The sequence below is a fragment of the Lolium rigidum genome, chromosome 1, assembly GCF_022539505.1.
Source record: "Lolium rigidum isolate FL_2022 chromosome 1, APGP_CSIRO_Lrig_0.1, whole genome shotgun sequence".
NCBI lineage: Eukaryota > Viridiplantae > Streptophyta > Magnoliopsida > Poales > Poaceae > Lolium > Lolium rigidum.
The window spans coordinates 189,859,509-189,872,903 of record NC_061508.1 but is presented as its reverse complement, the minus strand read 5'-3'; the positions used below and the strand labels follow the sequence as shown (position 1 = coordinate 189,872,903).

The following is a 13,395-nucleotide window of genomic DNA, read 5'->3' as shown; positions in this document are numbered from 1 at the left end:
AAGCAGCAGGCCTGAAATATATCCTGATAAACTACTCGGTAGCTCTCAGGCATGTCTTAAAGATGTCTTCATGTAGAAGCTCACGAGTAACATTATAGTAACATACAAATTTCAAGATTTTGTTTTAAGTTAGAGATGATAACGTATTCTTACATGCGCTCTCTAGTTTCTTTAACATACATATTTTCAAAAAAGAGAAGGAAAAAAATAAATTGCCATATATTTTTGTTAAAAAGGGATGATAAAAAGAGAAAAAAATTAACCATTAAAGAAATAAGAGCGGAAGCCAGACTAGTATATCATATGCTAGTAGTCAAATGTTTAAATCATTGTCGTAAAATAATGATATACACCCAATGTAGCAATGCTACCCAAACAATAGTGGATCATGAAACATGGGCTTGATTATTTTTTTCACAAAAAGTTCCTACCACCTGATGATAGAAACATCATGAATGGTCCAAACAATAACATTACGAACCCTCTGAAGGAAGAATTGGCGTGTGCCACCAAAAGCTAACAGAGAAACTGATAGAAAGAGATCTCACGTAATGCCACCATTTTGGTGGAATGTAAAGCAGGTCACCTTCCTCCAGTATGCAGTCCATGAATTCAAGACCTTCCATCCTCGGGAACTCATTTACATCAATGTTGTCAAGATCAACCTGCAGAGACATTGTGTGTACAATAGTCTCATGAAAATCAATATCTTTCAATCAAGTCTAGTTGTGCAAAAGAAATTATAGAGCACATAGCTTTAGGGCCTGAGGGACATCGATCTTTTGGACAGTTACAAACACGGCTGAACAGGAGGACCGGAAGAAATCTGCTACGTAGTCCAATATTGATTACCAAACTTGTTCTATTTTCAGAATCTCCGCATCAAGGTTGTTTGAAGAAGATTTGGAACAAATTTGTGCATGGATGAAAATAATGAAAGGCAGGTAAAGGGAGCATTTATTTATTTTCTTGGCCTGCCAATTATATTCACTCATATATTGCTCTAGACTATGAAGATCATTGATGTTGACAAATCACTTGTTCAAACCAATGCTTGATATCTGACACAGAACACGCACCTGACTCATATTGCTTAGCATAGTCTCCATGTGAGGGTACAAATCCTCAGAGATGGAAGCACTATAGAGTCTAATATACTTCCTGCCCAAGACCTGTCAATAAGGAACAGTCAGAGATATCAGACTTATTTAGAACTTAGATGAAATATGTTGCTTCCATTGTCATAGTTAGTAAGAAGCTGAACATAATTAGTTGGTAGCTAAGTTAAATAGGTGCCAACTAGCAGCATTTTGTGGATCAAATTTAAATTAGCGTAATGTTTTTGCTGAACCAAGGTTAATCAGCACTAAAGAATCTCACGACCCAAGCCTTGATTTGACCATGCAAGTAATATTTTTAGAGGGAAGACCCCATTGGCAGCATGCAAGTAACATAACATACCAATAAGCTAAGCCCCTCCCTCTCATTAAAAAAAAAACTGTGATTAACATGTGTCTCAAGTGTGCAGCATATTGGTGCATGTGCAGGTGCAGCCCACTTGTGCGTATATTATTTGTTGGTGCAGCCGAACCTAGGTTTAGCAAAAGCTCCACAAGAAAATTAAATAAACACAAAAATGCTGACGCATTTTTAGTGGCTTTTAAAAATTATGAATCACCTAGCTCGCTTTGACTGTCTGTTCTTCATTTCTGTAGAGGAGGAAACCTGCCTACCGAAGAACAGAGGAACAACAAATAACAAGACAACTTAGTTCGATCTATTTCCTGAAGGGGGCGTTATGTAGTAAAAAGAAGCGTAACTGTAGTTGCAGTAACACATGTTCGATTATCATGCATCAGCATTACTCAAAATAACTACTACAGAACTATACTCCTGTGATACCTGAGCGAAAAGGTTGTGATGTGGGTCATGATGCAATGGTGTTACAGTCCCATCAGGTCCAAACCAAGCATTGAGCGCTTGGAGTTCACCTTCACCAGCAGAACAGTAATCAGGAACCACTATGTCTTCACGAAGCTCTTTGATCTGCCAAATACCATTAAGGCATTAAATAAAGTTCAATAATTGCTAACTCCACTTATTCAAAAGAAAATCAAGTTTCTCAGGAATAGGTTACCTGGTCAAACAATGGATGCTGAGCTAAATAAGTTAAGTTTGCAGAACAATCAGGTAACCACATCCTCTCAAGAAACTGAGAAAATGTGATAAGGTCCTGTCTCCACTCATTACAAACATAATTTTTCCCAACCTGAGACACCATTATTTATACCAGTGTGCTGAGAACTTATGTAACAGAAGAGAGAAAGATGCATACTAATAATATTCGACCAAAAAAAAACCTAACCAGTACTAGACAAGTTACTCTTACGGACAACAAATAAGCTATTGCTTATACAAATGAATTGCTAACTGAACAGTAGTCAACCGACAAGCATATATGTAACTGCACGAACAGAAAGAAGATTTTACGCACATGCTTCAAACATATTAGAATATTAGATTAAAAAAAGCTGATTGTTTTCAGGGATATTTCTTAAATACACATACAATACTAGTAGAAAATCAAAACTAGACGCACGCGAAAAAGATGCTAAAAATATAAGCCTGGTCAATAACGTAAGAACAAATAGCTAAAGAAAAACGGTGGCAGAAGGATGGTTTACAAAAGCTGATTTATACCACTACAAATGTTAACAGGTTAGAAAATAATCCAACCTAAAACATAACATAGGCATGATGCCAGTACCAATATGTAAAATCATGTGATGCAGTCAGTTCAAAAGAGATAAATTCGGTCACGTGTTCTAACTTGCAAATCTTAATACTACTTTTCTAACTTGCATTTAACATGAAATTTAAAACTAGCTTAGGTTGCACATCTCAACAATATATCCTACACACGAATTTAAGGCGTATAATAAGAACGACAAATACTGAATAGAAAAGAAAATGCAATAATAAATACTTCCTGAGATAAGCTGGATTGGAGTCCTGAAGATGGAATTTGAGTATATGAGCCACTTGCTGGAAACCAGCCAATTTACTGTAGAATCAGATTTAATCATTTAATGCACTTCTTCAATGGAACTTCATATACTTTTTCCCAATTAATGGCATCATTATTTTTAAAATTTTAAAAATGTCTGAAAAGGGCAAACTGAAAATCACAATACATAAGTTTTTAATTTTAAAAATGTCAGAATTGATTTTTTACATGATAGGTCAACTGTAAAGTGTAACTGTGTAAGTAGTCACCTCAGCAGGAACAGTGCGATCTCCGGCTATCCTCTCTAGGTATTTTATGTCCTTCCATTTTGTCCTCGCAGGCCAATGATCAATGCAGCCTCTGAGTATAACAGGGGACTCACGTAAAAAGTAATCATGTATAAATGCCTCCAAAGAAATGCATGTCCGCCTCTCAATTTGCTTACACGATAAGGATTTCACTGGCAGAACTTTGAACACCTGAAACATATTATCATAATAGATAAATCAGAGAGATTACAGGGTAGTCCATAATCCATGTGGAATTGGGTAATTCCACACTTCTGATCCAAAAATTGCAGAAATAATTCATTTTTATATAAGACTAAATTCCATTTTTTGATTGTTTTAACTCTTTGTTTTTACAAAACAAAATCTATGCATGCACAAAATCTCAGTCTCCGGTCCCTAGACAGCCCATTAATTTTGTGCAACTCCAAAATTAATTTAATTTGACTAGTTATTCATGTTTCTAAGTTATAGTTAATTTTCGAATGATTAATTTCAATTGGATTTCTGACTTAAACCTAAACTGTTAACGGCTAACAATGGGAGTAGGCTCGAGACTTTTATATTTGGTTGGGGTGAAAATTAACTTTTTGTTTTTTCATTTAAATTGACTAGCGGGGATCTGATTTTTTGTGTTCACAAATTTCTGGACTTGCTCTGAGATTCGCGTGTGGTAGAATTTTTGTATATATGGGTATAAATTAATTTGTTGTTTTTGAGATAGTTGGGCTTTGCCAAACCTACATTTGCAAAAAGAAGTACGATTTTAGATTTCGAAATGTGCAACTAGATTATTCCCACTTTGAACTTCCAGGCCTACAATTGCACAAATCTTGTACTTATGTATAGTTATGAATTTTCTTTTAGAGCAAATGCATGTGTGTGCAGTTAGAACAAACAGAGCAAAGGAACCTCGTCGTTGATTATGCTCACGGCGTGGTGGATTTGGAAGCATAGGAAAGCGATTGTCTTCAACAACGAGCTGCCTTCGGTGGCCTCCCTAGTCGACACAATCAAAGCCGAGGCAAGATCATGGGCAGAGGCGGGAGCACGAGGGTCGAGGGTTACGCCAACTTCTCCCTTAGACTAGGTTTCTTGGGTTGAGTTGTATGGCGTGGGTGTTGGTCCACTCTTCGGACTTGTAAATACGGCTTTTTTTCTATCAATGCATCGAAACACCAAGCTTTTTGCATTTTCGCGAAAAAATAACAAACAAAGCATGCATGTACTGCTACATATCACAGACATTGAGAATACAGCGCCATAAGTGCATGCATGGTCGACAGATATATAGAGGAACCCTAAGTCAAGCTAATTTTTTACTAAAAGGGTAGCAATTGTGTGACAATCCGTCACCTAACAGAGTATATTCCACTTGAAACTGCCAAACGGAGTACTATTATGCTTCATTACCCTTAGGTCTCTCAACCGGAAATAATCTAGCAGGTCATCAAACTTTGTTAGAAAAGGCATTGGTGACTATGATTGCTAAGTGGGTGCTAGTGCTAGGTGTCGGAGCTTCCAATACTTATTTACACTTAATATATCATCCTTATACATGGAAACAAGTCCATCTTCCACATCCCACTGTCTGCCTAAATGACTAACTTGTTCAGCACAAAGAATTCAGGCATTTATTAACTATATGAGATAAAATAATTTATGGGGACGCAAATAGGCACAATTGCACAAGCTTAGGGAACGCAGATGCTAGCTTCTCATAAAAACGCAACACTGCCTGCAATTTGCGCACTCAAGATTCCTAGCCATCGATGCAGTGAATGTTAATTTGAAGAAATATAAACTTACATGAACTACTTGGCCAACCAATTCACCGGCGAGCTGGCTGCTGGGGTGTAATACAGGCTACAGACTCACTTCATTTAGACGTTTTCAGTGTATTAAAAAATCTGAAAAAGAGTCTAAATATTATGAAACTAACTAAAGTTATCTTGGCCTGTAAAGTTTCAGTTAATATGTTGTGCAGTTTGGGAGAAACCAAAAATACAAAACACCCATTCACATATAGTATTTGCTACCACTTGCTATTTTTCTATGGGCCAGATTCTTTCCAGTTATGTTCTTGTGACATTTTATAATCTTGCACTGCACTAATGATTTTTCCTAGATTTTTTTTTTTTGTCATAGGAGTAATTCTGATCTAAAGGTTTGGAATATCGACAAAGATTTAGCCATGGATAGGGGTGCGTGGAAGTTAGCTATCCACGTTCCGGAACCATGACTTGGCTTCGAGATCTTATGGGTTTCAACTCTAGCCTATCCCAACTTGTTTGGGACTGAAAGGCTTGGTTGTTGGTTGTTGGTTGTTGGTATAGGAGTAATTCTGATGTCGGAAAAACAATACCCAAAATAGATGGGTGTGGGTACACGGTACACCCCAGCTCAACTACAACTTTCCCTAACAGCAAACCACCGGTACGTTGGTACAAAATCCGTCACATCTTTCAGTCTAAATTTAGCACTGCATTTTCATGCACCAATCGACATAAAAACTCACACAAGTCTCACAACGACAAGAGACGAAATCTTAGAAATACAGCAAGTCAATAGAAATACTCACATCGGCGATGTCTCTGTTCCTACTGAGCCCTTCCATCCACCTCTCCGAATCTATGCCATTGCCGTCGCCATTGCTATCGCCGTTTCTGTAAGCCGGGACCCGCGCGATGGCAGCCTCGAGCTCCGCGCGGAGCAGGTCGCCGCCCATGATGAGGCCCATGTCGAGCGCCCTGAGCGCTGCGCGGCGGTCGTCGCCGGCCCGGATGCTGGCCACCTGGAGGCAGGCGAGCGCGTAGGCGTCCCGCCACGCGGGTTCGACCCCTCTCCACGGCCCCGAGTGCAGCTGCTCCCAGGCCATCTCCCGTGCCGCCTCCGCCGCGCGCAGGTCCCCCGCAGCTGCCTTCTCCGCGGAGGCCACGAAGGCGAAGCCCCCCTCCTCGGTGATCTGTCGCAGCAGCGCCGCCCGCTTCTCCCCTCCCGCCGCCGGCTCGCCGGTGTCCATTGCTGAGTCGCTGAGCCGTGGGAAAAGCGCAAAAGCGGAGGAGAAGATATTTCGGGGTGCCCGTGGGCCGTGGTCAGTTCTCTGCTTACTCGGATGCAGTGTGAGGTGGATGTACCGAATTTACGGTTGTACCCTCGCTCCTAGTAGTTTTGAGATATTTTGGATCCAGATACTTGGACGCGGATGTGAGACGGTCGAGAGGGATTTACGCTTTTGCGCTCGCTCCTAGTAATTGTGAGATATTTTCCGCTAAAGATATTTTGGAATGATCGGCCAGCGAGACAGTGGGACGGTGGAGTATCGCAAAGGCGGGCCCGTCAGAAAAGAATGTCAACATTGTACTTTTTGCAGACAAATGTTCGCAAAAATGTATATAGTTAATAAAGAAATGGAAATTCAATTCAGCTCCCGGATGCCCAAAACACTATATTTTAAATATTGAAACTTTTGATAAAAAAAATCTACATTTACATCTCCATAATATACCCCGTGTGTTCGCTCAAATTTTGTGAGGAACCAACATTCTTATGTGGTTTATGTAAAAAAGAGAAAATTTACCATCTGAAAAGCCTTATTTTTTTAGCATTAAATCTTATCTTTTTGTTACACACCAGACGACAAGTTGATTTTTCATGAAACGACTTTGTAAGTGTGTAGCACATGAAAATGTATGTGCAATTTTTTCGTTTTAATTTTTAAAATTTCAAAATATGTGTGATATGCATTTCAAAATATAGGGAGCATATGCTCCCATAGTCCCATGTACCTAAACACCACTCAAATAATATATTTATGTTGTTGTATATAAGTATTAGGTAAACTGCCATAGAAAAAGAAAATAGGTTCATATCAACCCATGTGACTCACTTATAGCTAGAAGGAAACAATTAATCGATGAGGTGCATTTTTATCTAGTTTTTAAATATATTTTACTGATCCTACAATATGCAACTATATAAGACCAATCCATATCTCCAATCATTACATTTGCATGATTATTATACATGCGCTTATTTTTTGAATTCCCACTGATCATCGAGCCAGAATGTTATGATCACCGAGTTTCTTACCTTTCATCATTCATCAGTGATCCGTCAATCTGCATAAATCATTGCTCGGTGGTCAATCTTGTTAAGTCGATACTTGATCGACCAATTCATGAGTTGGTTGATTGGTCAACGGATTCTTTCTCTACATTAGTTCAACTGTAAGTTTATTTCTCTCGTGTTACTTCACTTTTTTAGTGTTAACTATTTTGTTTTTTCATTTTGTATGAAATAACGCACGTTGAGGCTATATAGTTAAGTAAATTATGCTCTAGTTATATTACATTTTAAAAAACAATTATGGTCCCGATTGTCATTTCGCAGAAAGGCCGCAACATTCTTGAGACCCTCATATCGTGCATTCCGTAAGATTTTTTGTTCTTGCATGTTCCTTTAGGTTTTTCATTGTTCCCTTTGGTTTTCTTTCGATTGTTACATACTCCCTCTGTCTCACTCACGAAGGTTGTTTGAGTCTTTGAGATTTATCAAAATTTAGATGTATCTAGATGCTATTGTCTAGATACATCTAAATTTTAATAAATCTTCGACAGCCTTCATGGAATTGAAGGGAGTATTTGTTTCCATCGCCTCCTTTTTAAGTTTTTGCCTTTCCTTTCTCATTTTCCTTTCTATTTCATTTTATCATTTCTTTCTTCCTACCGCATATACTCTGTCTGTCCAGAAACAAGTGTTGTTCCAAATACATCCGTATGTAAAGAAAACTAAGCCACTTAATTTTGGACGGAGGTAGTAACATTTTTCGTGTATGTATGAATATTTTTAAATTTTTATGAATATTTGTTTGATAAAACATATTTTTTTTATTCAGTATAGAAAACATGATTTTATAGCATATGTTTTTAATATGTATAGACATCTTTTTATATAGTACTTGGGTGCATTTATGATTATAAATGTGAATATTTTAGCTCTTACAACACATATGATATTTTTTTATATCTATATAAATAAGAGTAAAATGATTTCTCAAATTATAACATATAAAAAACCCTTTTATTAGTGGACTGCGTGAGAATGTGAGATGTATGAAGACGTGGAAATCGCCACGTCAAGAAATTATGGGCCAAACTTTAACCGCTTGGACTGGAATATGACAAGCCTGGGCCTAGATTCCCGATACATAGGGATCATTATTCTTTCGCTCTCATCTATTGGGCCTAATATATACTCTATTATTCGAATAAAATTATGGGCAAGACGCTTGTGGATCGGATAGAACCATGGGCCAGACGCCCAGAATGGAATGGATATGCTGCGCGATAAAGATACATTGAACATAGACTCTTTGCTGCTTGCCGAGTTCAATGGCGACCAGGTTCAATGAACCTTGGTAATGTACATGGAGACAAACTTAAGTTCGGCAAAACTCTAGAAAATTCAAACACACGAGAAAAGTAGCACTATTAGAAGTTCAAATGATTTTACTAGATGTTCAACCACATTGAAGTTCATTTTAGGCTACACCTATTGTTAAAGTGTGGACTTCGAAAGCTTCCATTTATAAGTATTGGGATAGTAGGAAGCGTCGTTTTCTTGTTAGCAGTATCACATTGTATAATTATACCATAGTATCACGATGACATGAGATTTTATTTTTAAATAAGTACATGCATATATTTAAATTCCTCAAATGCATTTAAATTTAATTTTTAGTTTGAATCTTGAGTATATTCTATGTCTTTATAGAGGCCGACCATGTACATGTTGCATTTTATATTAAATATTAACGACACCTAATATGAGCATAACTAATTACAAAATCACAAAATAATAGAAGAGTAGGATCGTATACTTGGAAGCTAGTTGACTTGTTTCTTTCATGTAGAATCACCTTTTTACACTCATCTCGCACAAAGTAATGGAAGCCATGTTATTTAAATACTTAGTTCACCTTGCAACTCTGAGACAACTTCTAGTCTTCAGCTGCCACACCGGTATGACCTTGTATCCAGTGGCGAATCTAGCCTATTTTTTAGGGTGGGGCAGACGTTACTTGGGCTGAGCTTTTTTTATTTTTTCCTTATTTTCTATATAAGACATATGGGTTGGGCCAAATTTTAGGGTGGGCGGGCCCCACCCTTCCACCCTGTTGGCTCCGTCACTGCTTGTATCGAAGGTGAAAAACATTAGAGGAGATAGATGTCTGGAGAACCGCAGGAGCGCCTATCCCACTAGTCATCCAGGTGGGAGGGACACCGTTTGATCCTGGTTGAAATTTGTACCCTCTCTTTTTTCTCAGAAGTAACCCGTTTTTAGGGCCTTCTTACTCTGTAAAATTTCTACTCTAATGCAATGAACACAGCAGCTCTCCTGTTGTTATTCAAAAAAAAAACACTTGTCGCAGTCCACTATAAATACCTAAGTACAGAGTATAAAAGTTAAAAACACATATCTAAGAAATTCTTCTCTCCAAGCTCTCTCTCTCTCTCAACAAAACCTTACAATACATTAGCCACTTTGTCGGACGAACCCCTGCCATGCGTGCATCTACCTGGAAGAGACGAGAGATTTGGGTGGCTCACGTTCAGCAAAGACGACGCCAACGATGCGCATCGTTGCTGACGGCAGGATCTTCTGCGGAGTACATGTGCACACAATTCCAGCGTGCAGACTGCAGAGGCAAAGAGCCATGCGCCACAGGATGGACCGCAGAGTTAGCCGCACGGAGGCTGGCAAATTCCATTGCCAAACCAATGTTACTGGCAGAAAATGAAAACGAAATTTCATGCAGTTTATAAAATAACATTTATTACATCACCCGTGACGTCACGTCCTACCTCATACGGTTCATGCTCGCCTCGCTGTTTCCCCTGCGGCCGCTTTCCCAAAACACCAATCTTTTCCCATCTTCAATAACAAAAACTGCGGCGACCGCCCCGAGCTTTCCCCACTGCCTGATCCCGTCGCCGCCGCCGCTGCCGGGGCGACCATTTCGACGAGGTACGGATCGCCGGCTGCGTTTTCCCCTTTTTTGTTCCAAGGGATTCCGTGTGCGATTACTCCCTCCGTGCTGTGGACGGCCGGCGATTGGTGGCTGCTGCGGCGCTAGGTCTCATTCCGTTCGTTGCTCGCCGTCTATCTAGGGTTCGCGTGGGATTCAGATTGCCGTGCCTTCCGTAGCCGTGGGGCGATTAGTCCCTGCCTGATTTGGTGGGGGTTAGGGTTTCCTTCAGATGTATTGATCTTTTTTTTTTATCCTCGTGCCTGTAGTTTTTTCTCGGTCCGCAGTTGCAATGTATTATCAATGAAACATGCATGTCTAGAAAAAAAGTTGCTACTTCTGAATTTCTTCATAATTGTTATAATCCTGTAATGCGCTAGGAGGTTCTCATTGCTCACTGTATCATCATAGTTAGAACAGGCTAGAAAATCTAGAATTAGGATGACCTTGATAGTTTTGTCAGGTATTGCTCATTGCGCTGTGCGATCACAATTCTATGATTTTTATCTTCTTCAGTCGACAAGCATATGCTTGGTAGATTTTGACTATATGCAATAACTTGCAGGTTGTTCTCCTTCCGGATTTCTTCATAATTGTTAAATCCTGTAATGCGCTGCGATGTCCTCATTGCTCATTGTATATGACATAGTTACAGAAGACTTTTTTTTATTTGAGGAAAATAGTTAGATAAGACTAGAAAACCTAAAATTACGATGACCATGATGATTTTGTCAGGTCTTGCCCATTGCGCTGTGCGATCACAATTCTAAGATTTATCTTCTTTAGTCGACTAGCATATAATTTGCAGATTTTGACTATATGCAAAAACCTGCAGGTTGTTGAGATTCCTTGTCTGATGGTACGAATCAAAGAGCTGTTGCAAGTTCGCTAGGGTGGAGTAATTGCGTTTACTGAGCATGGACCCTGTAGCTATGTTTGCATCGGAGCTAGGCGTTGTTTCGGACTTTGAGGTCGATGGCATCCAGAACCTCACCGAGAATGATGTCAGTGATGAGGAGATTGACGCTGAGGACCTAGCTCGGCGAATGTGGAAAGACAAGGTCCGGCTCAAGAGGATCCAGGAGAGGCAGCAGAAGCTCGCTCTGCAGCATGCGGAAGCAGAGCTGGAGAAGTCCAAGCCGAAGAAGATGTCTGATCTGGCCCTCCGCAAGAGGATGGCAAGAGCGCAGGACGGGATCCTCAAGTACATGCTCAAGTTGATGGAAGTGTGCAATGCGCGGGGGTTTGTCTACGGGATCATTCCTGAGGAAGGTAAGCCTGTCAGTGGAGCATCAGACAATATTAGAGCTTGGTGGAAGGAGCAGGTGAAGTTTGATAAGAACGGGCCAGCAGCAATTGCAAAATATGAAGCCGAGAACCCCACGTTGGTTAACGATAAGAGCATTGGAGCCATGAACCAGCATAGCTTGACGGATCTCCAAGATTCCACTCTGGGCTCATTGCTTTCAGCGTTGATGCAGTACTGCAGCCCTCAGCAGCGCAAGTACCCACTGGATAAGGGCATTCCACCCCCATGGTGGCCGACAGGGAATGAGGAGTGGTGGGCTGATTTAGGCCTTCCGAAGGGTAAAACACCTCCATACAATAAACCACATAACCTTAAGAAGGTTTGGAAGGTTGGTGTGCTGACGGGTGTGATCAAACACATGGCACCAAACTTTGATAAGATCAGATATCATGTGCGGAAATCAAAGTGCTTGCAGGACAAAATGACTGCAAAAGAGACCTTGACTTGGCTGGGTGTTTTGCAAAAGGAGGAGAATTATTCCCGCAGTGTTGACTCTGCTTTATCAGAGGTTACTCACCATTGTGATCTAGGGGACAAAGATGACAACCTATATAGCAGCTGCGGTGAGTATGATGTCGTCTGCACTGAGGAGCCTCCTCAGTCTACAACATCCAAAGACGACGTTGGAGCTCATCAGCCAGCTGTGCAGATCAGAGAAGAGAATGTCTCAAGCAGAGGGAACAGAAAACGTCATGATAAACACTCTACTCAAACGCCTCCTAGTAATAAGCAAACTAATGAATCACGCAAGCGAAAAAGACGTCCTGGACAGTCTCCTGTTTATGAGGCTGAGGTTGATGGGACACAAAGAATCAATAATCCGTCAGAGGTTTTGATCAATGTGATTCCTGACATGAACACAAATCAGATGGAGGTGCAGTCTGTGGCGAACCAGCTGACAAGCTTCAAGCATGTCAGCACAAGTGAAGCTTTGCAACATCAAGGAGATGCTCAAAGGAACTTCATATCTCCTACTGATGTGGTTAATAACTATAACCAGGTTGCAAATGAAACTACTTCAAGCATTTATATGGGTGACCAGCCTTTAGCTTGTGAAAGCAGTGGTTACACAAATTCATGGTCTGGAAATACTTTTCCACCAAATGTTTATCTTGGATCTATGGGTTTTAGTTCTTCTTCACTTGATTACCAGACTTCAGCTGCAAAACAGTCACTCCCTGTAACTGTGGATAGTCATGTGCCTGGCATGGGAACAGAAGCTTTGGTTGAGAACAGTTCTTTTAGTCATCATATGGCAGGTAGTGGGAATTCAACTTCTGTTGCCGGTGACACAAATCAGATGATGAGTGATGATTTTTATATTAACCCTGATGATAAGTACATAGGCAGTTCTTTTGACGGACTGCCTTTGGACTTCATTGGTATTAATAGTCCAATCCCTGACCTCGATGAATTGCTGGATGACGATGATTTAATGCAATACCTGGGAACATAATATAGGTAATCCCTGATCTTATCTAGCTATTTTTCTCACTTAGATCTACCTTTTGTTTAATATAATATGCTATATTGCTATTACAATTTATGTAATAATGCCTGTGCCATCTCTCTTCATGAGCAATTATATGTAGCTAGATTCTAAAATTTTCTATATCCATACTTGTGAGATGTGGGGTTGGTTTAAGATCAAATTAGCTAATCTCTATGAATATGATGTCCGGAAAAGAAAGATTGTGTTTCCTCTGGTGAATTCACAAGTATTTGAGCTGAGTTGCTGAGTGTTACTCCTGCCACACAATGA

The 13,395-nt window shown here is 40.0% G+C and overlaps 2 protein-coding genes across 2 annotated transcripts; one reads left to right on the top strand and one right to left on the bottom strand.

Annotated features, from left to right (window-relative positions):
* Positions 1-304: 304 nt before the first annotated feature.
* On the bottom strand, positions 305-6,316 carry LOC124686518 (lysine-specific demethylase JMJ30-like). The gene is made up of 6 exons (XM_047220451.1): positions 5,876-6,316; positions 3,277-3,486; positions 2,138-2,269; positions 1,903-2,046; positions 1,080-1,172; positions 305-665 (listed from the first exon to the last, which is right to left on the bottom strand). The coding sequence occupies exons 1-6, from the start codon at positions 6,314-6,316 to the stop codon at positions 474-476; spliced, it is 1,212 nt and encodes a 403-aa protein (XP_047076407.1). The 3' UTR covers positions 305-473.
* Positions 6,317-10,295: 3,979 nt separating this feature from the next.
* On the top strand, positions 10,296-13,395 carry LOC124686508 (ETHYLENE INSENSITIVE 3-like 3 protein). The gene is made up of 2 exons (XM_047220440.1): positions 10,296-10,323; positions 11,160-13,395. Exon 2 carries the CDS (start codon positions 11,242-11,244, stop codon positions 13,087-13,089), a length of 1,848 nt encoding a protein of 615 aa, XP_047076396.1. The 5' UTR covers positions 10,296-10,323; positions 11,160-11,241; the 3' UTR covers positions 13,090-13,395.